Below are 27,932 nucleotides of genomic sequence, written 5' to 3'. Positions count from 1 at the left end.
ATCAGTGCATGCATGGAGTGCCATAGTGATATTGCAATCCTATAACACAAAATAATATCAATCAACTTTTGGACACTTATCAATCACAAGAATTTATTAGTTTGCCTATTTGTTCTAGAACTATGAAGCAACTTATATACTGTACCAATGCTTATAATTATTTTACAAGTAATACATATAACATACATTTGCAGAACTATCAAAGTGTTAATTTTCAAGTCACTGTTTGGTTGGCACTTTGCATTTCCCCATCACTAGACGTTTACTACTAACAACCTTACTTGGCATACGCCTTAATGCTACTGGTGGACAACGAACTTTAGTGGTAGTAGTATTCAATAGACAAGCAGTTGGTGTGGCAGGAGCATCGTGAAGATCAGTAGTTGGTGTGGAAGTTGAGATGGGATCTTGAAAGGGCGGTGGTGACTTCACATCATCATCTTGTGAAACTAACGTTGTTTTTTGTGACACCACAAACTGAACAGGACTTTTAGATATATGAGCACCTCTGAGTTTAACATGGACAACATGACTCCCATCCTCCACAGGCACAAATGACACAGAATATTCACCATTACCCAGGTCATTCACTGTTGGGGTGACAGCAACACTTGGACTGTCAGTAGTAATCTGTGCAGTGATGAGGCTTTTAGCATTACATATCCTTTGACCCTTAGTGTCCTTCAGGATGACTTTGAGGGTGACTGTTTCTGATTTGTGAGCTGATTTTGGAATCTCTTGTATGCCACATTGATGAAGATCTACAAACGCGCCAACCTTTTTGATTTCTTCTTTAATGCTATCCAGTTGATAAAATGGCACTGAAGTTGATTTAGTAACTGGAGACAATGGAGAGCTGTTGTGAAGCTCTTGGAGTATTTTGGTCCGTTCTAGCATCTGTTTTCTTGCTGACATAACTTCACTGCTAGTACCGTTTCGTAGGACATCCCTTGTAAAATTGCGACACTGTTCTATCTTTTGTTTCAAACCAGTAAGATCATTTTGCTGATTTTGCAAAGTGCACAAATCATCTTGAGTCATCTGCTGGATTTCCTCCAAAAGAGCTTTCTTATGTTCACTCACCACATCAACTATCTCTTGACAGGTGTCCATGAGCCTAGCAACACTTGTACCATTGCTTGACAGCACTCTAGACCGCATCTGCTTAACCTCAGCAATAGCTTCATTGGTACTAGTAAAAATCGTCTCAAGTTCCTTCAAAGTAACATTTTCCAGTTTCTTCTTTTCATCCCTCACAAGATCATCGACAAAACTGTAGTCATGGTTCCGGTGTTTAACTAGCACACAGTCTCGGCACACTAACACCTCACAATTCTTACAGAAAAGCTTCAGCAATTCTTGTGGGTGTTTGTCACAGAGCGGAAATTTGTTGGTAGTGCAAGGTGGGGCTTTGGATTGCATAATTTTTTCTAAAGGCAATACCGTATGGTTTTTAGTTGCTGGAACGTTCCTGTGTACCTTGCAACATCCAGGGCATAAGAAAAATCCACCACAATCACTGCAAGAAGCAGTGCCATCTTTTTCCTTGCAACCATCACATTTTGGAGTTTCATTTTGATTTAGTTTATCTTGCAGGTGAACTGTTTCTACTAAACGCAAGGCAGAGAAGTTGGAGGGTAGAGCTTCAATTCCCTGGTCAGACAGATCCACTTCTGCTCTACACAATGGACAGTTAATTGCTGGTCTGTCACGAGGCAGGTCAGTATCATGTGGTCGTTTAGCAAGCGCCTCCATCAAACATTTCTTACAGTAAGTGTGTAGACAAGGCATTGACTTGGGGTCATCCAATAGTTCAAGACATATAGCACATGTGACCTCCTGACGAACCTTCTCCCAGTTTGAAGTATCTTGGTCAGTCATAAAGGGTGACATGGTTGTAGGGGTAAAATCAAGACGGTAATCAGGAGAGTCATTGGGTGATGCTGTCTCCTTTAGTTCTGGGCTTGAACTTGGAGGGAGCACTAAGGGTCCACTTAGGAAGTTATCATCTACATACAAAATAAAATCATTCAGCAAACATGTGCATAAACTTTAACATATTTGGTTGAGGTCTAACTGTATACACAAGTGAACTCCAACTTTAGCCAAATAAACCAACATGGCTACAGTAGGGATTAAATTTGCACTTGTTTAAGCATTGTTTGTACAAGGATTTACTAGGGATCATAAAATAAAAAGTAATACAAGGAAGGTCGCCTACACTTGCAGATGTTTAGCAATCCCTACTATTTTTATGATCCTTAATCAAACTTAATTTCCTTGTACTTGATGTCTGTTCACTTTGTTGTTATCGAACTATGCTTGTCTGAAGGCACCAATAAGTCATTCAGTCAGTCAGCAGAAAATTCCATTAAATAAAATTTTATAACAACTTATTGGAAACATTACTGAAGGCACTTTCAGGCTTAATTATACTTCTGACAAAGCACCATGAAGGGTATTGTGAGGCTGATTTCTGGTCAATACTTTTTGTGAGAAAGTACAAACCAGCACGGTATGCCACATCTAATAGTGAAATTCAAGCCTGTAGCCTTAGCTGTTATTGTGTCTGAAGGCATTAGTGAGTGAGTTAGCAAGTCAGTTAGTCAGTCAGTAGAAAATATATAATAAAAAAATTAATGGAAGTGTTTCAGATAGCACTTTTGGGTTTATGCCTAACCAACACACTGTGAAAATAATGTGAGATTGGTTTCTTGTTAATGTTCTTTTGGGGGAATGTGCAAAATTTCTACTGTACTGTATGAATAGTTACCATCCAACCTAAAGAGAAAGATATTAACAAATTACATGTGGGTACTGCAGGACAACTTGTATTATGAAACACTTATACCAAAGATATTAAGTTATATTGCTAATCTATACGTCCAGCGCTAAGATTACAGAAACATTTCAGCCATTTTATAAACAGGGGTGTAGCCAGAACCTGAGTCAGCACTAATAACTGTACACTATATAAACATTAAGACTAACTAGTATTTTAAAAATTGTTAATTTAAAAATGAAGTAGGGATCTATGCAATAAAAAGTAGTGCAACAAGAGATGAATGATGGTATTACAGCATAGCTCGGTGGGAAAGTCCCTACTTTGCATAGATCCCTACTTCATTTTTAAATTAATAATTTTTAAAATACTAATTTGTTTAATTGGAAGCACATAGGCCCGTAGTAGCGTGCATAGCTAACTGTTGTGACATTATATAGTTTTATAGGCCTATAAATTTAGAGCTCTTTTATTTCTTTGTAATTATTAATTGTTTGTAATTATTACTTGTATTTTTCTAGGTTAGGAAATTCTTGTATTTTACCATTACTTGTAATTGTCTAGAGCTGTATTATTAGTTTTAACTTTGGTGTTGCGTCTGACTTAGCGTTGTAGTAGCTTGGCTTGTTAACAGCCGTTATCAACACATGGTGTCAGAAGTGACGACTTCGTCTGCGTACAAGTGTCGATTAAGTGACTCTATCCTATTCTATCCAGTTAATACATTATCACCTGAGTTAGCACATCTGATGGCAACGTCGACCATGGTGAAACCCCCTGAACCACTGAACTTAGAGGACAGAACTCATCACAGGGGAGATAACTGGTTAAGCATGATTGGTCTTATTACAAGGTGGCTGCCAAAATCCACATGGAGGAGGATGGTGAAGTCAGAGTTATGCATCTACTTAATGTTATTGGCAAGGACGCACAAGACCTTTACGAAACATTCACATTCAGCAATGAAGATACAAAAAGACATTACCAAAGCTCTTGCAGCTTTTGAAGCACGTTACGTCCCAGAGACTAACGTTATTTACGAGCGCTATATGTTCAATCGCTGTGTCCAAGAACCAGGAGAAACAATTGACCACTATATCACCAACGTGATTAAGCTGGCTGAGAACTGTCAGTACGGTGGACTACGCGACAATTTGATACGAGATAAGCTGGTCAGTGGTATTAGAAACAACAAAGTGAGAGAAAAATTATTGGGAACGAAAGACCACAACACCATTACATCACCGACGTGCTGAGAACTGTCAGTACGGAGGACTACATGACGAGTTGATACAAGATAAGCTGGTCAGTGGTATTAGAGACGACAAAATGAGAGAAAAAATATTGGGCATGAAAGACCTCAACCTAGACAAGACTATCAAGATCCTCAAGACAATCAGGCTTTGAAATTCCGAGTGAAGGATATGGCCAGCATAGCAGTAGATGAATCAATTGTGAACAAAGTGAGACATAAAAGAGGTAAGGGTCAAACCCACAGTAGAGGTAGGAGTACAGATTCCAATGGAAAGAAGCCAGATGGGAAGCCACATAGAGCTAGCCACACACAAGATAAACATGCAAATTCTGTGGGAAAACCCATGAATTTAAGAGAGAACTTTGCCCTGCTGTGGACAAAGAATGCCACAAATGTAAGAAAAAAGGACACCTAGCTACTGTCTGCCAGTCAGGCAAGAAACCTCTCTATACCTTGGGAGATGAACAAAGTGTTAGTGAAGAAGAATGATGTGATGTTAGTGAAGAAGAGTGCTATGATGTTAGTGAAGACGAGGCACATGCAGTCACTAAAATGGGCAAGAAATCTGACCAAGTCCTCGTCACCTGTTTAGTCAACAAACAACAAGAGGTAACATTTGAAATTGATACAGGTGTATCATGTAATGTTTTACCTTTTTCTGATTATGTGAGAGCAACTGGAGACAAGAAAGGTCAATAGCTCAAGAAAACTACAACTTGACTGATGATGCACAACAACTCATGTGAGTATCCTTTGGGTAGAACAGTGTTGCGTATCAAAGGACAAGGTACAACACACTCACTACGTTTCTATGTTGTGAGATCACAGGTTACCCCTATCCTGGACAGAGCCTCCTGTTTGGGAATGAATTTACCATATAGCTGGTAATTTTTGAAAGGTTTTATTTTCGGATATTTCGAAGAGGCCATTCTCTTCGAAAATAAATTCCCACGTCCGGTTGTTCTTCAAAAATAAATTCCCACAAGTGAATTAAAGCAGTGATCCAACTTTTCGCGATTCGCTTGTGTATTCCTCGAGTTTTAGCTCAGTATTACTGATGATAATGGGTAAACTGTATCATTACTGTGCTAATAACCAGAAAACAGGTGATCCAGAATGCTCTAGAAAATCAGTGTGGTAGATAGCAAGTTACGATCAAGCCAGTGAATTTACTCCACTCGAGACTCCCTCAGTCTTCTCTCCAGTGCACAGGAATGGGGATTATTCTCTCAGTAAGTCAGATTTTGGTAAACACTCACACATCTTCATATTTTGTGACACGAATTTCCATTTATTTGAAATCAATCCGGATTTCCTCTTCGAAATAAAAATCCTTCAAAATTCAGAGTTTGCTTCTTGAGCGAAATTTTCTGTTTTGAAAATAACCAGCTATACAGTAAACAAAAACTTAGACAGTGATGCAATACACAATGTGAAAGAAGCCACACTCCCACATAATCTATATTTAGACAAAGTCCTCAAGAATTACAAAGATGTTTTTGAAGGTATTGGCACATTATCAGGGGAGTACACAATACAAACTAACAATGAAATTTCTCCAGTGGTGCACCCACTCCATAAATACCATCATTTATGGTATCTAAACGTTTGATTGAGAACTCTGACATTTAAGAGCAGCAGCTGCAATTGTTTTCCTCAAGAAGAGGAAGATGTTGTGACATTCCTCAAGAAGAGGAAGATGTTGACATTATATAGTTTTAGTACTAGGCCTATAAAATTAGAGCTCTTTTATTTCTTTGTAATTATTCATTGTTTGTAATTATTTATTGTATTTTTATAGGTTAGGAAATTCTTGTGTATTACCATTACTTGTAATTGTCTAGAGCTATATTATTAGTTTTAACTTTGGGTGTTGCATCTGACTTAGCACTATAGTAGCTTGGCTTGTTAACAGCCGTTATCAACACACTTACCTTTGATCGTACTGGTAGCAGTGGTGCTCAGATATATGATCTGTCTCAGTACAATGGTCCGCATTCTATTCATCCGGGGCAGAAGTTGTTCGAACGAACAGGCCCTTTCAGTTGTCTGGAGCTTAGTCTCATAATACAATTTCCACTCGAGTACTATCCAATCACTCGCTGATCTCACCATCCGGCTGAGTCTGTGTGTTCAGAGGAACAAGCCGTCGAGTATCAGTCCGTCAACAAATCTCTTTGTCGATTGCAGTCCAGGCATTGGCAAAAGTCAAAGTGACAACTCAGCAGCCTTTGTTTCACCATAGATTTCACGTGCAACACTTGAAATTATAAGCGCCCCACTCTTTCAGCAACATAAACGCTTTCTGAAATAATTTTGTGGTGTCTACAGAAAAGTGTTGATACGGAAAATTAATGCCTTGGTATGGTTTCGATGCTTGAAGAAGAAGACAACCAACCTGATTGAAGATAAAAGGAAAGATAAGGCACACAGGGCGTACACTCGTCGGAACCCCAAAAGGCACATCCCACTGGTGAGTTTATTGTTGTGGCATAAAATGGTGACCATGCACTGCTTCGTTTGGGCTCTAGGCTTGCGACTGTGGTCAGTAGGTGAGACGAAATTTCAAGTTTTGGAGTTGTTGTTTTTTAAAATTCTATATCCGGTCACCGGTAAGCATTTTCTTGTTTTTAATGCTGTATTTCATGTTAGATGGACTAATATTATTCCGTAAAGGTGATTTTCGTGGCGTAAAATGTCTCTAGGATGATTTTTTAAAGGCAGTATTTTAGGTGGCGCGTGTCATTTTCGGGGGAATCCCTACTTAAACAGTACTACTGTACTGTTTGATAGTATAGTCACTCTAATACAGCAGTCAGGCAAATATTCAGTAATAGTAGCTATTCTAATAAACCGCCTCACATTCAGTAGACAAAGGATGTGGTGTAAATAATTTGATTGTGCAACATCTGGTGTTTTTCAAGTATAGTATATTTTGAAAATTAATCTTACAATGAAGTAGGGATCCAAGTGATAAAAAAGTACTGAAACAAGAGATGAATGATGGTATTACAGCATAGTTCTGTGAAAAAATCCCTACATGACATGTTATAACAATTATAGTATTCAACGCCAAAGCAGGAATTTTCCCACTGAGCTATGCTGTAATACCATCATTTATCTCTTGCTTCACTACTTTTTATCGTTTGGATACCTACTTCATCTTTAATCAATAAGTTTTATAGCATACAAGCTAGCGTAAGTCGCCAATTATTGGCACCATTTCATCATGCAATTGTAGTTCCTTAGTTCATTGACATATGAACTTCCGGTATAAACCATTTAACAGAGCAGTCCTTCGTCTCTTAACCGACCAAATTTTAATTATCTCACGTAAGTGAACGTCTTGTTACAAGGAAAATTGCAATGCATATCAAGGAAAATTGCAATGCGTATCGTGTGTCAATTATCAGCATGAGGTACCTATTATCTGCACCTGTACTTCTGTGATTGACCAATTATCGGCACAAAGTGCGATTTTGTATGTAATGCCTCGTTGGTTCTTTGTGAAATTTTTATGGGAGGTGCCTAACAAGGGGTGACCTATTCCTTATTTTTACCATACTATCATTACAGCTAGACCAACAAGGAAGTGCACTCATCATGTTCGAGTAAATAGATTGGTGTGGTGTGGTATCTTGTTAATGGGTGTGATCTTAAACCTACCATGAAGTTACCAGGTGTCCAATGCCTCTTACAGCAGTGTAAGCGCTTTAAATAATTTTTGGTGTCTAAACATGCTGCTGCAAGGAATGTGCTGACACAGAAAATTAATGCCATAACACGGTTTTGTTGCATGAAGACAATGACCAATCTGATTGAAGATAAAAGGAAAGACAAGGCACACACTTGTCAATACCGCAAAAGGCACACGCCACCCTGGCGAGTTTGTTATTGTGGCATAAAGTAGTGGGCATGTGCTGCTTCATTTGGCCTCCAGCCTTGTGACTGTAGTAGGCAGACCAAAATTCAAGTTTGGTGATATCTAGTTACCTATAATGTTTCTTGTTTTTAATGCTATATTTGATTGTATGGACTAACGTTATTCCGTAAAGGCGATTTTCATTGCTTAAAGAGGCAATGCATCGTGAATTGTTTATACGTGAAACTGTTCAAGTTTATGATGTAATTATAAACAAATCACATCATTTTTAAGGAGCATGTGTGGCATTAAAGTGGCAGTCTTTGTATATCTGTCCTTGTATGACGATTGTAAGCCAGGTGAGCTAGCTTAGAATCTCCCCCCCGGGCTGTCTAACATTGTAATAAAGGTGATACTCTTGATTACAGTAGAAGGCGTGATTATCTTGTTCTTATTCTGAGATGAAGTGCTTTATTTTATACAATAGATACACAAGGTACAGTATTTGTATAAAAATTTAATTTAAATACTAGACCTTTATGCTACTGAAGTGGTAGAGGCAGACTGCAGGCCTGGTGCTAGCCCTAGTTTTCCAAGTGTAAAGAAGCAATGATGGCAGCCTGGCTGTTGAAAGTACACAACAACATGCATTTCTTCTTGTCAAGATACAACGGGAAGGCAGAACAGCTTGGTTTGATAGATTCATGATGAGAAATCTGCAAATTTATCAAACACAACCTCTGTCAGCAGCAAGAGCATAAACGCCAACAAATAGATTATCATAAACTTTGGTGACATCTTTGCAATGCTTGACATACTTGTTCGGATGCAAATGGTAGTAGAGTGGTAACAGGATTTATGTGAAAGTGAGTACATAATTACAACCAGAAATTAAAATAAAATTTCTCATACAGGACTCAATCAAACATTAGATGAACTTGCAAAGAGTGTTCCAGGATTACATCCTTACACTTACAACCAGACAAGTGAGTCATAGAAGGCAAGGGATCGCCTGAAGCTGATCCTAAAGTCATGATTGTATGTATTGACCAATATTACTTGAAGACTGCTATTCTTCTTGTCAGTTATCAAAAAAAAAAAATTGACACTGGTATAGGTCAGCTAGTTTGCCTGTGCTTTCTAATGGGCAAGAGCATTCCATTGCATTCTACTCCTGTAAACTATATATGCACAAATAGAGGCATTCTCTATAGTGTAGTTACAAAATTTTGTGTGGCCACAAATTAGTTGCAGTAACAGACCACACAACCCTGTTAACATTGTAAACAGGAAGATTGCATTACTCCTTAAATACAGAGGTGGTCCTTTATCATGATTGTCTACATAATGAGCTGCTAATGTATTATGAAGCCTTACCATTCAGTGTTAGCTGAACAGGTGGCTGCAGCTACACTTGTGTACAGTCACATTGCAGGGGTTCCCTACATTGTGACCAATGATGAGATGATGGGAGGCCATGTTCTAATGAACTGTTCACTGATAGTGGTTGGGAAACAGAACCTGGTCCATTATTATCGAACTACTGTATATCAAGACCACCAAGGTATTACCAGGATGAAATCAATCACAAGAAGCTGACCTAGGAGCTTGAAGTAAAGACATGAGCCTGTCAATTGGTGAAGAACTACTTCAGCAATGGTAATGACTTTGGGCAGCTAAGTCATGGCAAAGAGTACAGTTTTGCCAGTCCCTTATGTTTCATTTTGTTATTTGAAGTTCGAAGTGGCCAGAAATTATTGTCTGCTTCAGTCCGTAAGATAATAATGGAGCTGTATAAGTTCAATGTTTGCAGCATAGGGTTTGCCTGAACAAATTGTCTCGGACAACAGATCACTAATTGTGTCTGATGAGTTTGTTACTTTGTGTAAAAAGACATCATGTGGAACAGATAGGTGAATTGTCCACAGATGCAAGTAACACTGTCAATTCTTCTCACAAAAGATATACCTGCTTTTCATATGAAATGAAATTGCCAAATCCTGATTAATTTTATTATAGAAGGGGAGGATTTGCAGTAGGATGCAACTAAGGCATATGGTTCCAATTGAGGATCTGGATACAAGTGATCGCTGCACTGTCTACAAGTCATAACAGAAAAGAAGCTATACAGCCTAACTTGGGGCTTATCACTAAAGGAAGACAAATGCAAAACGAAGAAAAGAAGCAGCATAGGAAACTTGGAAGAGAAAGTAAGACAGAAAGTTTAAAGGTAAAAATGAGGTTTAATTTAGGGGGAGGGGGAGCACTTACCTTTCCTTAACAAACTCCTGTCCCCCTTAAGTTAGCCATAGCAAAGTACATACAGTAGATAAGAAGTATACCTGAGAATATACCAGAACCAATCTAAGATTGGGAGAGCATGTCCCCTGGTCCCTCTGGATGCTGTGTGGGCATACTGACCTTTACATCATTGCCCTCCCCCCCCCCCCCCCCCCCCCCCCCCAACTCTCATAACACCTTTTCTCCCACATAACAGCTAAATCCCTAAACTTTTGTTTATAGCACCATTCATAATAGCATGCATCAACAATTCTAAGACCATACTCCATATGTTTTATGATGTCACTAAATACCTTTGAAGTAGTAATTAACACCATCGACATATTTGGTCTGGCCATGTATCCAGAAGACATAAAACACAGTTCAGTAATGTTTAGGACCTATAACCATATGCTGAGTTCAAAACAAGGTGGTCTCATTAGCAAAGTGGCTGCTAACTGTACCAGAAAATTAAATTTCAGGTGGCTGCACTTAATAGTTTTCAACAATCAATTTTCATACTTATAAGGATTCAAAGTATAGCAACAACATGTGACACCTATAGCAACAGAATCTGAGCCAACTGTCTGTTATGTCAGACACATGCATCTCTACTCCCACTCTGATGGTCTTTCAACTCATAGTGCAAAGGGCTTAATATTCTCAACATGAACCCAGAAAATATACCATTTTAGAGGTTACTGTTAACTTCTATTTTGGCTCTCGAATGTTGTAAACAATACTGCAGCAATGCACTCCATGCTATGCAATTCTACGTAACTACTCTATGAGTTGGTTGTTACATACTACGTGATCTGTGGTGTCTGCATGCTCAGCAATAAATGACTGCAACAATATCACTTTTACAACCACTTAACCATTTGAATCCAACCTCATGCAATGTTCACTTTAAACTTTCTGACATGTGCCATGCACTATACACCCTAGGTACTTCAATATCGAAGAGGACTGAACATAAGTGGTGGTCTTATAAACATAAGTGGTAGTCTCATTTTCGTTCTGGAAACTTAGCAAAGTCATTGCCGGGCCAGCTCGTTTAATAGCTAGCTAGCTAGTCCATCTTAGCACGCACAATAGTTTAATACTCGATCTTCACGCCATTTACGATGAATCAGTACTTACCAGATTCTAGTGGTGGTAGATCAGTGGTAATACTGAGGGCTTCGTCACTGTCGGAACTCGCCGTCTCGCAATCACACAGTTCTTTTCCCGCCATAGTTCACCACCATCTGGTTGCTTCAGTTTTTGGATTCACGTGAATTGCACAATACTTGCACGTGACCTAAGGTCAGGAATAAAATGGTACAAAGGAGTCAACCAACATGAGTTTTATACGTATGCAATGGATAAGGGTTATAAACTATATAAGAGTTTGGTCCCCAAACAGGGAGCGCTGAAGAACTGAAGTGTCCACCAAAGAGAGGCCGTGCCACTGTAGCTATACGGTTGCTTTCTGTGAAAATACATAGTATCCGGCATACAGTCAGCCAAGAATGCATAATCATGCATAGCTATACATTGAATGCACATTTCTGTAACAATGCCATGTTAGATTTGTGTGAACTTTGTGAGATTACTTTTTTTTTATTATAGCTAATTGCTCGTGTATAACTTTTATTAGGTTTCCCATTTTCTTGTGCCTGTACAGTATTATAGATGTAGTTAACAAATAATGGCAGGAAGTAGTTAGCTAAAAGCTAAAATGGTTGCTATGCTTGCTATAGCTATAAGACTACAATAGTTGTAACTAAGATTGGGGAAAATTTTTCAAAAGGTGTGCCGACTGAATAGTTGAAACTCAGAAATAGCAATATAAACTCTGCATGCCTGTATAGCTAGCTAGCTAGCTAACATTGTCTCAGCTAGCAACTGCATAGTTGTAATTTTATTTTAGCTAAGCGACAGGCGACTCTTAGTTATGACACTAATAACTACATTTTTTTCAAAACCAGTGTATCCACATCAGATGAGCTGTTAAAAGCACAATAGAATTAAGTCCATACAGTTTAATAGCTAATTGTGAACATTATAGAAATATAAGCAACTGTTACATAATTCAAGGGAGCTATGGTTGGATCATATGCAATGGTGCATCAGTGAGGTCACATGCAGTTATAATATAATCAATTAAGAGTCCATAATTTTTGGTTTGTGTATCACAAGGATATTTCAAAGGCTATACACTTTTTCACAGTTCTGCATGCATGCTGTCAGTTTCATGATGCATGGCACAGTGAATGCACCCTCAACTATAACAGTGGCCATAGTTTGGTATTTTGCATGGTAATGGCTTCAGTACAATGCCGGAAGAGGTTGGTGACACATCATCAAACATCTCAGGAAAAGTTCAAATGACTCAGTACTCTGACCCGACACCTCAGTATTGACAGTATAAATTTTATATCCAAGTTCTAGACCCCTACTTTCACTGAGCCACGCAACATGGTCTTCCTAGTTAAGAAGCAAGCGCTAGCTTATACTTCTCACGAATTATGTGACTTTTTCAAATAGCGATACCTAGTGTGGTTGTATGCTGACTATATGTTATAGATGAATGACTAGCCTCCTCTGCTACAAAACTATAATAAGCATATAATATAGAAAATTAGATTTCTGCATATCAAGGGCGGCTCCAAAAATTTTGGTGACAGGTTTCCAAATTTTCTGTTGCATGTACACTTAAATCTAGGGGGTCTGGAGGCATCCCCCCCAGGAAATTTTGTATCATGAGATTGAATCGGGTAATGATTTTCACCAAAAAATCTTTAAAGCTGATGTTTTAAGCATATAATTAGAAAGTGATTGTAGGGAGGAGGTGGAGCTATGTGAAGTTTGAAGCATACAACAGACATAGATGCCATTCTGAGGGACTTGGAGCATGTCCCCAGGAAAATGTTCAGGTCTTAAACACTCTGAGATATGATTTTAGACTATTTTCACTGTGAAGAATCCTGCTATAAAATTGTTAAATAAATAAATACACAGCATTCCCACATATGGAGGACTAAAAATGCAAATGCTACAGTCAGTCATATCAAAAGACTATTCAGTTAGAGTAACATGCATACGTAACAATTTGCCAGCATAGTTTATGGGTTAACACATTATGTGATATCTCTGTAGGTGCATGTTCCCCTGCAGCAAGAGGTCTAGCCAGGCCAACTACTATGCCTCAAGTAGTTGGCTGGACCATGTAACAGTGCTGCGGTTGATTTGCCCTGCCACCTGGTCTCCCAATAAAGCCTCCACAATCATGCAGCTACCTCCTATATACAGTGGAACCTCAGTTATCCGGACCCCACTTATCCGGATTCTCGGTTGATCGAATTAAGGAAATGACTGCTCTATTAGAGTAGTGACTATTCTATTAGGGTAGTTAAAAATACTGATATTTAAAAAAAAATTGATCATGCTATTTTAATGTTATTTATACACAGTATCAGAGATACGGACTTTTCAGATTTATGGACCACCCCTGGTCCCAAGGGGTTTGGATATGTATAGGTTGAAACATTTATGACAATGCAGATTAGTTTAGATTAGTAGTAGCTATAGCTAAATGCATGGGCGCACATGCACAAATGCCTTTGTTAAAATGGAAAACTCCTATAGCCTACTGTGGCCTACATACAGTGGAACCTCAGTTATCCAAACCCCTTGGGACCAGAGGTGGTCTATAAGTCTGAAAAGTCCGTATCTCTGAAACTGTATAAATAAACATTAAAAAATATCAGTATTTTCAAATACCCTAATAGAATAGTCACTACTCTAATAGAGCAGTCATTTCCGTAATTTAGTTAACCGAGAATCCGGATAAGTGGAGTCCGGATAACTGAGGTCCCACTGTATATAGAGAACACTTTTACCCAAACTCTCCCAGGGGCGGATCCAGACTTTTAAAAAAGGGGGTTTCACTTTGAAATTGCAACTTCAGCCTAGCTGTATAAATTGAAGACCAAAAAAAAAAAAGGTCATCACCTGCTCACAATAGCTGCCACCTCACCAACTATATTTCCTTCCTTATTTATAACTAGATATATAGCTTGCTACATTGCTCCTCAAAAGACTACTGTGACTACTCTATTAGAGTATCTCGATTTGACTACTATACTCTATTAGAGTATCTTGAGTGAGAGAGACTTTTCAAAAGGGGGGTTCCATGGAACCCTTTGAACCCCCCCCTGGATCCGCCCCTGTCTCCCTATAAACTTATTATTTTACATGCCTTATATGCAAATTGTTTTAATGTACAAGTGGATGTAAAATCTAATAAGCCAGATACGAATATACCTTCTAGTCATGTGATAAATGCAAATGAGCTAGGTATATATGATAGACTATAGATAGTCAAGTTGAATCCTTGCAAAGACAAGTGCAGCTCATGAATGAAATTGACATTGTAATATATAGCTTTAACAAATATTTTAATTCGTGTATCCAGAATTAAGGAAATTATAGTATAGGAAGTTGTGTTTAATGTGCAGGAAAAATGTAGTAAACAAGGGGAGGAAAAAAGGAAGGAATTGGAGGCAGAACATCGAAAGAAATTGGCTGGAAGAGGACAGACAGTAAATGATGAAGTTGGAAGAGCAAAAACACGAGAGAAAGAAGATGATGAGGAACAACAAAACAAGTGGCAACAACAACACTGTGAATTTGCTATTAAAACTGAAGGAGCAATACACAAGAATATTGACAAGCTACAAGAATATTATGAGAGTACTGTCATCGATCTTTGCCCAATGTCTCTTCAAGCTCTTTTTTCAAATGTTTCCTTTCCTCCTCTAGTTTCTCTTAACATATTGTTTCTTTATTTCAGCTGTCTTTGTTTCTCTGGTTGTTTACTATTCTGCTTCTCCTTTCACAGCACACAGCACATTATAGCTACCCCAGTGTAGCTTGATCAATACTCTTCTCATTGTATTCATATTCTTTAATAGCAGGTTCATCTTGCTGCTCTTCTACTATCTTCATTTCTATGAAATTCTGTTCCTAATTTTAGCTCCGTTTCCTCCTTCAACTCTTTCATTCCTTATCCATATTCTTTCTCTATGCAGCAGCTATAGCAGCAGGAATTTACTATTGGAGAAGAAGAGTACAAGAACTGAGGAGATTAATGAGCTGAGAAAACTATGAGATTAGCTATATAGCTATATTATTAAATGTGTAAGAACAGAACAAAAATCTGGAGGAACAAAGAAAGGAACATGTAGCCTCCATCTGTATATGTATCAGAAGATTATAAGTGCTAATGTGTTCCTTGCTGTAAGAAACATGTCCACGATTTTTTCATCACTGGATAACCCCATGCATGCATGTGGTATACTTACACATCATATAGGGCCATAACCAGACTTTTATCTAGGTAGGTTCTTTTTAGGAGAAAGTAGACCTTTTTATATGGTATGATGCATGATTATGTTATGTTGTGCAAAGCACACATCATAGCATGCGAAATTGACTAAAATGCCACTAATTTCAATGTTTTAGTATCTATTTTCAAAAACTTTCCTTGGGGGTATTTCCCAGACTCTCATAGTTTCAGCATGCTTATAAAAACAACAGCTTTTTTAGGTAAGCAAATTCAAGCTGAAGATCAGCTATATGGATGACATCTGGGAGAATATATATCTCTACTGCTACTGTAATTATGCCATCTGTACATGCATGCATGTGTCTAAATATATTATTGGAATGTCACAGTGAATAAGAATGGGAAAGATTGAATGCATCAACAGGGGCAGTGAAGCAGAACAAAGAGTGTCTTAAACAATGAAGCTAATTTTGCACATTGTATGGAGTTGAAGCGTCAATGTTATTCATGGGGTCTGGGGGGGAGGGGGCTTGCCCACCAAATTTTGTTCATATTTTAATAAAAAGCTCTAGTTTGGACATGCATACAGCTTTTATAAAAGAAAATGTAATTGTGACTGTTCTATATTAGAGTGATTGTTCTATTAGAGTGGTTGACTGCTCTATTAGAGTATCTCAATCTTGCATTACAAGCACTGAATGAGCAACTTGAGCACTGAATTTAGTTTCATATTGCTAATTATTAGTGGAATTTAGTAAACTGTAGCTAATGGACTTTTTGCTACTGAAAATATGGACTTGTATACTAAAATTGTGGATCTTCTTGCTAAAATTGTGGACCTTTTTCCTAAACTTTTGGACCTTTTTACTGAAATTGTGGACCTTTTTTCAGTTCTTCAGAACCCCTGAACCTCCCCTGGCTATGGACCTGTCATATCATATTCATGAAATCTTTAACTGTTGCTTAGAATCCTTTTGCAAGTCCAATTTATGTGCCAGCCTTGTACAACCATGCAGCCAACTAAGTATGTATAGGTTTAAGCTGTTATGCTACTGAAATAAATTCTTTGATTAACATTATTAGCTATATATATGCTGGGCCATTGTTTCATTATCACTCCTAAAATATTTGGTCTTAGTCCACAATTTGGTCTTAGACTTAAATTGCAATCAAATGGCTGTTCTAGAGAGTCATTATGATATATGTTTAGAACTAATTTGGACAGGCCCAGGGGGTGGGATTCTGAAGAATCCCCTCTTGAAACCCCTCTTGAAAAAGAGGCCCAAAATTTTAGTAAAAAAATGCCAAAAGTCCAAAATTTTAGTAGCAAACCGGCCTAAAGTATTGTGTTATTTTTAGTGACTACAATGTCACCAACTTCAACCTTTAGCATCTATTTTCAACCTTTCCTGGAGGAACACGCCCCAGACCCCTAGCTTCAGCACTCCACATGCTAGGTGTGTTTTACACACCCTGAGTGCATCACACCATAATAAAAAAAAGTTGATGCAGCACTTTTCATCTAAAGAACCTACCCAGACACATGTCTGGCTACAGCCCTGATATGCAAATACATTTGCTTAATACTCTTTCAAACCTGTATAAGAATGTATAATTATTGAATTACAGACAGTTCTAGCATACATTATGTGTGATTGACTCAGTTTTCATGTGTAAAACTGTATGGTGATCATGCACAACTCATTGTTATTGTTGAACATTGGTCATACTGTGCGCCATGCTGATGATACTAGTACATTGATTTGCAGTGGATCCACTCCTTCTGCTCTAATGAATTCCCAATTATGTCTGATTAATGAATGGATATTAGGAAGTAAAATGAAACTTAAATATAGTATTATGTGGTTTTATGAAAATAGTAAGCTTTCATGGGTAGAAAAGGTTTTCTGTATTTGCAAGAAAATGGCTTATTATTAAGTCATTTTTGAGTACTGGGTTAATGAAACTGTTGATTGATTCACTTGTTTTATCACACCATAACTATGCCCTCCCTGTGTGGGAACCCTCCCTAACACAACAATCAACACAACATTTGAATAGAGTGCACTTTAAGTGGTTGCAATGGTTGCCACTTTACCATCTTATTGTATTCAGTTTAGATCATGCTATGTGTAAAATGTATTGTCAGTATACCATCAGTGTAAAGTTATTCCCCTAGAGCTATCAATTAGCTTTGGCAATATAGCCATCAAAAGTACTTTACAAGAGTTAAGCAGTAGCTACTTTGCCAACCCAATGAAGTTTAACCAAACATTTTCACAAGATTTCTTCCACTAGTATATACATGTGTAACATGGACTGAACATTATATTAGAGTTGTAGTGGATAGTTGTATTGTTAGCGCATGCGTGTAGTTGTAACGGGAGGCATTAGTTGTCAGGCAACCAAAACAGTGATAAACAAACTACCAGCACTGAAATCAGAGATGAAGGGGAGGAGGAGATGAGCGATGAAAATGACAGCCCAGAAAGAGATCAGATTGATGGATCAACCAATACCCAGGAGGTTGGGGAGTTAGATGATGACAACAGACCAGCAAGTAATCAGGAGTCCGAAGATGAAGATAGTCAGGACATAACTAGATCACACTCCAGTGCCTACCAATTAAGGAGACACCCCCGTCCATCCAGAAAAGAAAGAGAAGCTCAAGCTAGGGTCTAGCTTAAGTGTGGGAGGGGATGATGTAACATGGACTGAACATTATATTAGAGTTGTAGTGGATAGTTGTATTGTTAGCGCATGCGTGTAGTTGTAACGGGAGGCATTATTAAGAGTCATTGTGAGCGCCACGAGGTAGTACTACTTTACACATGCATGTCCCCAGTTTAACACACCTGGAGGGTGTGACCACTGTTTATTAAAAAAAATTTTTTTTTGGTGACCAAAAGTTTCTTGTTACAAAAATAAGGTCAAAAGTCAAACAAGCCTTCAACATTGCTACTGAAACATATTTTGGTGACCAAAATGTTCACAATGGTGGAACCACCTCCTTCCCAATTTAATGACCACATTGTTAATGGCCAATATAAGCAGTTTTGTAATGATTATAATATGTGTTTGTTATATAGTAATTTCCTTATTTTTATTTTCTGTAGATATTGTCATTGCATTTTTTTTGTGTATGTGTGTTTTTGTATTTTGTGAGCTTTAGTGTAGTGTGTTTGTTGTTTTGTAGCTACTTTTTTAACTCTTGTAAGGAAGAACAGCTATAGCTGATTGCTGGAGTCTAAATAATAATTCAATCAATTAATCACTGACTAAATTTTGAACAATGCAATAGTTGTATATATGTAATGGCCGCTGTTTAGTGAGTGCCAGCATGCAATGTGGTCCAGGGAGTGCTAACTTGGATAGCTCATCATGCACTGAACTATAAACTTGAGAAGATACGTTATCCTTGATAAAGTACTAACTTCCATGCAAAAACAGCTTATCCATTAACTAGCACCTAAAAGAACTGATGTACAGTGGCAAAGAATGAATTTTAATACACTATCATTGATTGTATACAGTTCTTTGTAAAAAAATACAGTGTATTATAACATAGTAATCTGTGTGTAACTTGTGTCCTAGCATGCAACCCTCAAAAGTTTTTGCTCCTCAAGTTGAAATCAGTTATAGTGTATATACATTATTTATGCCTGTATAGTAAAGTAGCTCTAACTTTATACTGTAAATTTCTCTAAACCAATTAACTGTAACGCTTGCGGCCTTTAACTTTATTGACCTTGCCTTTTGGAACAGGATGTTGTTGAAACTTTATTGGTGGTGGCAAAGATGTTTGGCTTTGAGGGTAGTGAGCTACAGTATGCTGGGTGGTAGTAAGCCAAGAAGGCTGGGTGGTAGTAAGCCAAGGAGGTGGACGTAATTTATGAAAATCTTGATCTGAATCTTGATCTGAATTAGAACCAGGTTCAGGTAACTGAATGTGAGACTCATAATCTAATATGTCAGAAGAACAACCATAATCCTCAGCAACCTTTGTTTCCTCAGGTTCCCTTGAGTACAATGATAACGCAATGGGACTGTTTGCAATGTGCTCTCCATTAATTTGAATGTTGACAACATGTTTATTTGTCCCCATTGGAAGGAAAGATACACGATATTCACCACTACCCAGCTCAATGACTGTACTGGTTACAGGTATATTAAGTTCGGTACACCAGGAAACTTGTGCATTGATGAGATCACCAGCATTACACAAGCCCTGACCCTTGGTGTCTTTGAGAATAACTTTGATGGTCACTATTACATACTTGTCAATTGTTTTTGGTATATCTTCTATGCTACAATTAACCAGATCAACAAAAGCTCCAAACCTTGTGATTTGTTCTTGGATAGCATCTAGCTGGTAGAAAGCAGCTGTGGATGGTTTGGTGACTGGAATTAGCTGACAGTCTTCATGAAGCTCTTGCAGGTGTTTGGTTCGCTCTAACATTTGCTTTCTTGCTGACATTACATCACAGTTAGCACCATTTCGTAAAGTATCTCTTGTGAAATCACGACAGTTTTTCACCTTTTCTTTTAAAATATTAAGATCATCTTGCTGCTTTTGTAATGGACACAAATCATCTTTAGTGACCTGACTAATTTCCTCAAGAAGAGCCTCTTTACGTTCATTCACCATTACTGAGATCTGTTGAAATGTGTCATTTAACTTAGTGATGCTACTTTCATTGCATGAAAGAACTCTAGCTTGCATTTTTTCCACCTCAGCTATAGCTTCTGTGATGCTGGTAAAAATTTCTTCCAGTTGTTGTAAAGTGAAAATTTCAAGATTTTCCCTTTCTTCTTCAATAATTTCATCAACAAAACAGTAGTTGTGATTTCTGTGCTTAACCAGCACACAATCCCTACACACCAACACTTCACAGTCTTTACAAAACAAACGCAATAATTCTTGGGGGTGTTTCTCACAGAGAGGAGATTTGCTAGCAGTGACATTGGGAGTAGCAGACTGTGAATAATCATCAAGAGATATAAGGATGTGATGCATAGTAGTGGGAAGAGTTTTGTGTACTTGAAGGCAGCTTGGGCATAAGAAAAATCCACCACAATCACTGCATGAAGTAACAGCATCATTATTCTTACAGCTGTTACATTTTGGTGCCTTGTTTTCAGTCAACTTATCTTGTAACTGAACTGTCTCTACTAAACGTGAAGCAGAAAAGTTGGAGGGTAGAGCTTCAATCCCTTCATCTGACAAATCCACTTCTGCTCTACACAATGGACAGTTAATTGCTGGTCTGTCACGAGGCAGGTCAGTATCATGTGGTCGCTTAGCAAGTGCCTCCATCAAACATTTCTTACAGTAAGTGTGTAGACAAGGCATTGACTTGGGGTCATCCAATAGTTCAAGACATATAGCACATGTGACCTCCTGACGAACCTTCTCCCAGTTTGAAGTATCTTGGCTAGTTGTAAAAGGTGACTTAGTAGCAGAGGAAAACTCAAGAAGTTGATTATTTGTAGGTGAGTCAATAGGAGATGATGCCTCCTTTAGTCCCTCTTCTGAACTTGGAAGATATGCATGCTCCTCATTGGTGATATCTGTAATTGATAATATATATGAATGAACGTTCATCAACAATAATTAGTTTGGAATTTAACCCCTACCTTTGCAGAATGAAATCATGTAATTGGTGTAAGAGTAAATGAATAATTAAATTAATTTTCTGGCTTGAAAAGTGCTGTGTAGGCTATAACAGATGGCAAAGTACTATCACATTTTCTGTTGCAATTAACACCATTATTTGAGGAGTAGAAGTTAATGACATACAGTAAAACCTCAGTTATATGGAACCCCCTCCAGAACCACCTAGTATTCTGAAAAGTCTGTAACTCCAAAATTGTGGGAAAAATCACAATATTTTGTAAGCAAATTTTTTTTTACCAATTTTAACTACTCTAACAGAATGCTCACTACTCCAATACCGGTTGTTAGGCGTATCTGCTTAATAAAATCTTCCAAAAAAAAAAATTAACGTGCATTTGTTAAGCACATGTGCCAATAAAACCTCACTGTGAGTGTTTATGAATTAACTCTCTTTGGGTGCTGTCACCCACATGTACCAATTCATATTTGGAGTCCAGTTCCAGAGCAAACCCATCATGTGAAGCATGAATTTCATGGTGCAGGAGACCACTTTGATAGGTAAGCATAGCAAAATCCCACGTTAATATTGGCCATGTAGAGTAAGCTATCTATTCTCGGATGCCATGTATACTCAGACACTTGTTCTCATAAACTGCTGGACAGAATCATACAAAAATTGGTGTGGATATACCTTGCATATAGCCTAACTAGACCTCCAAGTTTGAGCCAAAAATCTTGTTTGATTGTTGTGCTAGACCACATCAAAGTTGTTGCTTGAAATCCTATAATCTTGGACAAAATTCAAGTATTGTCGGACACCGGTCAGTAATCCTACATCAAATACTTTAAAGACTTACCACCAATGCCATCTATTAGGGCTATTCATTAGCAATCAGCAGAGCCATAGTTTATTTCTTTCTATCTCATTTGCAGGAAGTGGTGATCGGAAATATGTGGGCATGTCACCACCTCTATTCTCAGACACGAGCTATCAGCTGGTTCTCATACATGGTTAACTAAATTGTATGAAAATTATTGTGGACATACTTTACACATAGCCTATCTAAACCTCCAAGTTTGAACTTAAAAGCTTTTATGGTTAGCTAACTAGAGCGGATTAAAGTTTCCACAAGAAAATTAGTATGTGTAATTACCTCTATTCTCAGACACATTGATTCTGTGCTGTCTGATTGAATCTTGGCTCCAATTATTTCTGGTGAAAATGTTGTAATTTTCATTAACTTTAACTACTTTAAATAGCATATAATGCCAGTGAACTACCTATTTTTACCACCAGAAATAGCTGGAGCCAAGATTCAATCAGACAGCACAGAAATAATATGGAGGTAATTACATACCCACATATTTCTGATCATAACTATCCATAAAGGTGATAGAAAATAATAAACTATGGCTCTGGGGATAGCCAATGAACAGCTCCATCAGATGGTGTGGCTAAATTATTTGGTGTAGGAAGGATTGGCTATTATCTGAGAAAAATGAGAATACTAATTTTCTCGTGGAAACTTTAATCTGCTCTAGTTAGCTAACCATAAAAGCTTTTTAGCTCAAACTTGGAGGTTTAGACAGGGGCATAGCTACACCCAGGCCTGCACAGGCACAGGCGCGGGCAATCATTGCTGATGCCTGGGTAACAAACCTAATGATAGCGGCGCCCGCCTGGGTGCGCCCGTAATTAATACACTAAAAGTACGAACTTGCTATCTTTTTGGAGCGCCTTGTAATACTTTCCATAATAGTATCATCAAAAAATCAGGTATTGCTACCTTTGATATCACATCCTTTTTATACTAGCCTAATTTTGGAAGGTCGCACCTTTTCACAGCTGGCCCCTTTTGTGCAGGCACTTATCATTGGGAAAATATAAGTGCCATGCTTTATTATAAGCACTGCACCTATAATCTTACTACCCACAAGGCTGAGATGTGTAACTTAGCCTGTAGCTTGTCATGATCATTTAAAAAATGAATGACTGGTGTCTATCCACCACTTTCATGTAATTCCACCCAAGCCAGTGTGATCACTATCATTACACTACATACTGGCATAATTTTGAGAATAATAGGTCATCTATTTCGTGAGAATGTTACAGGTATAATTTTAGAATTATTGGCCGTCCACAGGAATAATTAGTGGAATTAAGTAGTTAGAAGAAAGAGTTAAGCTACTAAGAATGGTGCATAGCTGACATTATTATACGAGTGCTGGGTTGAAAAGCCTCTAAAAGATATACTCTAATAGAACCTCAATACTCTAATAGAGCAGTCAGATCATTTCATGTTAACAATCTGCAGCCAGCATCAGGGATTTAACTGCATGATTATCTGTAATTCTGAAACTTGTACATCTCATACCAGTGTATCTTCTTCAAGTCTTTGAACATGTTGATATGATTATGTACCAAATCTAGCATGTAGCTATAACTACAGATACACTAATAATTGAAAACTCTTGGATTATTACTGCAGATATTCTAAGTCTGTTTTAACTACTTATGGCTAGAAAAATGATATGTAAGATGGAATGCTTTCATTTATGGCTATAATTAATTCTGCTTATATAGCATCTTGAAAACAGCTAAATGAACATGCAATGTTATGGATAATGGATACAAGAATAAAAAAGAATAATGGGAGAAATTTTTGGGAACTTCTGGAAGGAATAATTGGTAAAATTTTCAGCATACTGAAGCCTAGTAATGTAATTCATCAATTATCAGCCACTACCTATTATCGACCAGTAGACTACACCAATTATCAACCAGCAGTATCCAAATAATTACGTGATTTTACAAACACGCAAGATAAGAAGAGACTGTTGAACCTGTTCTCCCTCAGCACTCTTACAATGTCATAAAGACAAGAAATCAAACATGGAAAGGCACAAAGCGTAGTGGTGTTGAATTGGCACAACAAGCTGATGAATTGACTGGTCATACTGAAAGGCAATAAGTTTTGCAATAAACGTGGTTTTTTTTTTAATAAGACAAGGAGAATGAAGTAGAAGGACAACATGGCATTCCATCTACTGTGCTAAATGCAGATGGCTGAAACATGGATAAAACCTGAATGGCCTTCATTCACAATAAAACAAGCTACCATCTCGAGAAAAATAAATTGGCAAGATTGGGAGTGAGAAAACAGGTAGTTAGAAAAGTATAAAAATCTATGCCAATCAAAAGAGGGGTAACAAATCATCTTGTGCACTTTGTCTGACTGTCTAGTTAGCTAGCTATCGGCTATAAGGTGCCAATAATGGTAGCTATTTGAAAGCAGCAACATTATTTGATGATGGTATAATTTCTTTGGCTGTGGTGACACTGTCAGTTTTAGGGGTTGTCTTTTGGGTCAACTTTGATGGAATGTATTACAATCTTTATCCTATTCTGTTCCTATTATAGAGTTGGAATGCTAGAGTGCTAGAGTCTGTTGTTTTTGTTATGTGTAATTGTGTTGCTGTAGTTAGGGGTGCTGTCATGTAATATGCTCCAGTACAAGCTAAGTACTTGAGTTGTAAACAAATACATCAGGGCGTTGCATGTTTGTAATCATTCTGCATAGATACATCATAAATATTTTATATGCTTTAGTGGTAACTATAGAAGATGAAAAAGAGAAGAGGAACAAGAAGCAAAGAGAAAAGTAAAAAAGGAGTAAAAAAAATGGAAGCATCAGAGATCTACAAAATAAGCTGAAGACGCCAGTGGTACCTGAACCATATTTGACTCAGAAATGCATGGTGAAGATGATGATACTGATAGTAATTACAATTGCTAAACAGGCAAATATCCAGCGATGATCAATAACCCCAACTGGCATTTATCGCACTGGAAAGTAATGAGGGAATGGGTGGACTGCATGTGCTAAAGAGAACTAGTAAACAGACAACTTTACAAGTTGATTTAATATGGCCTACATGTACATGTGTGTAGTATTATGTGAATGCATGTAAAAATTATCTAACTAAATGTCTTGAATAGAATGTTCAATTTGATCACTTTTTAAGTATAGACCCTTGTCATGTTAGTGGTCAAGTTATGCTCCACTTCTTGGAATTGGTTGATAATAGGTAATAGAAAATTTATACATAAGTCAATAATAAGTAGAGACAGTCGATAGACATACACCATTTGTTATAATCGCCACAGACTAGTTCCTTGTGTGGGGCCATGACTAGTCTCATTTTGCCCCATGAGTAGCACTAGTCTGGCCAGTATCCATGCACACCTTAATTTGCATGAAGATGAAAGTAGCTTTATCTTCAGGAAAACCTAAGACAAACGAGTCAGACGGCTAGTTTGAAGGTGGGGCTGTGATCTCGTGATTTCAGCGATATGCACTGTGTATAGGAATTCCTCCCAGTTAAAAAGTGCATACATACATACCTTCATTGTCACTGTGATCCCCCTCCTCCTCCTCATCTGGATCGTCTTCCTCTTCATCTGGATCGTCTGTCTCATTATCGGTTAGACAGTTCGCGCATTGAGTTTGGTTATACTGCTGCTGTAATTCGCCATCGCTGTCAGAATTTAAGTACTCGGCATCCCAATCCTCTTCTTTTGCCATTTTATACTGATGCTCCGCCCAATATTTGGCAGTGTCTGACGGCAAGTATTATGGGACACCTCAGTTGCTGTATTTTCAGTATATGCACTGCCGAAAACATTCTAATAACACGTGATATTTTAATACGTTTTAATACGTTTTTACACGTCACCTGCGTCAAGACCTCGGTCGATCATTAATGTATTTACGTGGAAATATATCTCACCACTTACGGATACTTCTTCCGCAGCGATAGATCATGTAGATTCCTCTACCTGTATAGTATAGTAGTTGGAAAGAGGAGCTTAGTCCACAGTGTTAGTGGCGAGTTATTATACTTGTAGATAGATCAAAAATTCTCATGCAGGCACACCGCTAATCAAATTGATCATTTTTCGTTTAATAGACCACTCATATAGCCAGTGTATTCTCATTGTTTAGCTATGTAGCGAACATGCAGTGAAAATACACGATCGCAATGATCGGGCTATACATTGTCCAGTATATTGTAGTAGCTACGCTAAATTCAAGTTTAAGCCAGGTAAACTTGAGCAATTGTTTCTCATCCCAGCGCCCGCATCATCCTTGCTGTTATTAATCACGTGCACACTGATTAAGAAAGCCGCTGGCTATCATTTTACAGCACAGCAAATGTCACTTGTGGATGAGAAACTAGTAGCTAGTCAAGTTTGCCTGGCCTTATTACATGAATAAAAGCCATGCCATATGTTCCAATTCTGCTCAGAAGAATGATTATATTACCATATAGATATCAAGATATAGATAGCTACCCTTAAATTTGTAAGTTTGAAACTATTCTCAGCTTAGTTTAGGCTTTGGAACAGCCGATGATGGATTTAAGTTTTCATGTCTCAATTAACAGCAGCACAAATCTGTACTACTTATTTTATTTCACTGTCCCCCAACTGGCCCCAAGCAAGGGCGGATCCAGCATGGGGCATTTTAAAAGCCTCTCCCCCTCCATTAATTTTCTAGCTATATATAGCTACCTCAATAGCCACACTTTTGAAATGTTATAATTGCAGGGCTTATGATAACGGTCGTACAACAGCCCCATTTCTGACACCATAAATGGATTTGGCAGGACATCATATCCTTCCAAAGTGTAAGCAGAAGCCTACTGTCTGCGCTGTGCATGACTGTTTCTTCTATTAACAATGACTACCTGTTGGCTGGTAGGACTAGATGTTGCATTCTTGCAAACCAAGGGAGAGACCACAAATATATCAATGCCAACCCCTCAGTCTACTGTACTGAAATCTCATAAAAGTAGTCAACTACATGTATGTCCGACCAACTGCAAGTTTGTCTGGAAATTTGTCCTGACAGCCAGTGGTGATTCTAGACCTGACCTACAGGGGGGGCAAGTAGGGAATAGCATGACTATTGTTGTATGGCTGTAGTATAAAGTAGAACTTCAAGGGGTATGGGGGTGCAGCCCCAATAAGCTGCAGGATTTTTGCAATTGAAAGGCTTGAAAACAGCTTATAAACATGAAAAATGCTAAAGATAACAATGCCAATCTATACTGCAACTTTTCCCAAGGCCCCAAGATTTTTAAAAAGTTTTTTTTTCAGCAGGAGAGCCATGCCCCCCCTTCCTTGAAATTGCCTATGCCTGACACTTATATCATAAACCCTATAGTTATAATTGGCACTGTGTGTGTGTGTGTGTGTGTTGGGGCGGATCCAGACTTATGGAAAGGGGGGTCAAAATGAACTGAGGCACTACATTGTCTGGTTTGGTAAGGTGATACCAAAAAAGGTCACAGCCAGCTGACAATAGCTGCCCACCTCACCAACTACACATTTATAGCTGAGAAAGTACATAAAATCCTTACATAGCTCACTACACACTGTTCTAATACTGTGACTGCTTTATTAGAGTGACTGCTCTATTAGAGTATATCTCGATCTTGCTATACTAACAAAATTGGAGGGAGGTCAAGAGCTCCCTTTGACCCCCTTCCCCCTGTATCCACCCCTTCTCTGTGTGTGCGTGTGTGTGTTGTGCAGCTTCATTTGTGTATCAGCAAGAATCTTGGTATTAGTGCAGGGGCAGATCCAGAGTTTGGAAAGAGGGGGGGCACCTTGCTGAAAAAACAGTTGAAGACCAAAAAAAAAAAAATTATTTGTGTGTGTGTGTTGGGCACCTTAGCTATACATAGCTATATGCATGGGCGTAAACAATTGTATGGGTGATGAGCACCACAGGT

General features: G+C 38.1%; 3 protein-coding genes across 3 annotated transcripts; 1 reads left to right on the top strand and 2 right to left on the bottom strand.

Annotated features, from left to right (window-relative positions):
* Positions 1-76: 76 nt before the first annotated feature.
* On the bottom strand, positions 77-11,476 carry LOC136242884 (E3 ubiquitin-protein ligase TRIM45-like). The gene is made up of 2 exons (XM_066034380.1): positions 11,323-11,476; positions 77-2,009 (listed from the first exon to the last, which is right to left on the bottom strand). The coding sequence occupies exons 1-2, from the start codon at positions 11,414-11,416 to the stop codon at positions 220-222; spliced, it is 1,884 nt and encodes a 627-aa protein (XP_065890452.1). The 5' UTR covers positions 11,417-11,476; the 3' UTR covers positions 77-219.
* A 1,024-nt stretch (positions 11,477-12,500) lies between these two features.
* On the top strand, positions 12,501-18,196 carry LOC136243405 (uncharacterized). The gene is made up of 4 exons (XM_066034917.1): positions 12,501-12,580; positions 13,324-13,393; positions 14,685-14,919; positions 17,916-18,196. Exons 1-4 carry the CDS (start codon positions 12,501-12,503, stop codon positions 18,194-18,196), a joined length of 666 nt encoding a protein of 221 aa, XP_065890989.1.
* An 812-nt stretch (positions 18,197-19,008) lies between these two features.
* LOC136242877 (E3 ubiquitin-protein ligase TRIM45-like) lies at positions 19,009-25,809 on the bottom strand. The gene is made up of 2 exons (XM_066034370.1): positions 25,537-25,809; positions 19,009-21,085 (listed from the first exon to the last, which is right to left on the bottom strand). The coding sequence occupies exons 1-2, from the start codon at positions 25,715-25,717 to the stop codon at positions 19,227-19,229; spliced, it is 2,040 nt and encodes a 679-aa protein (XP_065890442.1). The 5' UTR covers positions 25,718-25,809; the 3' UTR covers positions 19,009-19,226.
* Positions 25,810-27,932: the final 2,123 nt, after the last annotated feature.

Source organism: Dysidea avara, chromosome 13 (assembly GCF_963678975.1).
Source record: "Dysidea avara chromosome 13, odDysAvar1.4, whole genome shotgun sequence".
In the NCBI taxonomy this organism is placed as follows: Eukaryota; Metazoa; Porifera; class Demospongiae; order Dictyoceratida; family Dysideidae; genus Dysidea; species Dysidea avara.
The sequence above is the reverse complement of the archived record's forward strand: the minus strand, read 5'-3'. Positions and strand labels throughout refer to the sequence as shown.

Coding starts and splice junctions, on each gene's coding strand:
- LOC136242884 (XM_066034380.1), bottom strand. CDS start 11,416: ATGGCGGGAAAAGAACTGTGTGATTGCGAGACGGCGAGTTCCGACAGT. Junction 2,010..11,322: donor TCTACCACCACTAGAATCTG/GTAAGTACTGAT, acceptor TTTTGTATGTAG/ATGATAACTTCCTAAGTGGA.
- LOC136243405 (XM_066034917.1), top strand. CDS start 12,501: ATGCCGGAAGAGGTTGGTGACACATCATCAAACATCTCAGGAAAAGTT. Junction 12,581..13,323: donor TACTCTGACCCGACACCTCA/GTATTGACAGTA, acceptor ATATCTCTGTAG/GTGCATGTTCCCCTGCAGCA. Junction 14,920..17,915: donor GCTACAAGAATATTATGAGA/GTACTGTCATCG, acceptor ATTAGTTGTCAG/GCAACCAAAACAGTGATAAA.
- LOC136242877 (XM_066034370.1), bottom strand. CDS start 25,717: ATGGCAAAAGAAGAGGATTGGGATGCCGAGTACTTAAATTCTGACAGC. Junction 21,086..25,536: donor GGATCACAGTGACAATGAAG/GTATGTATGTAT, acceptor TATCAATTACAG/ATATCACCAATGAGGAGCAT.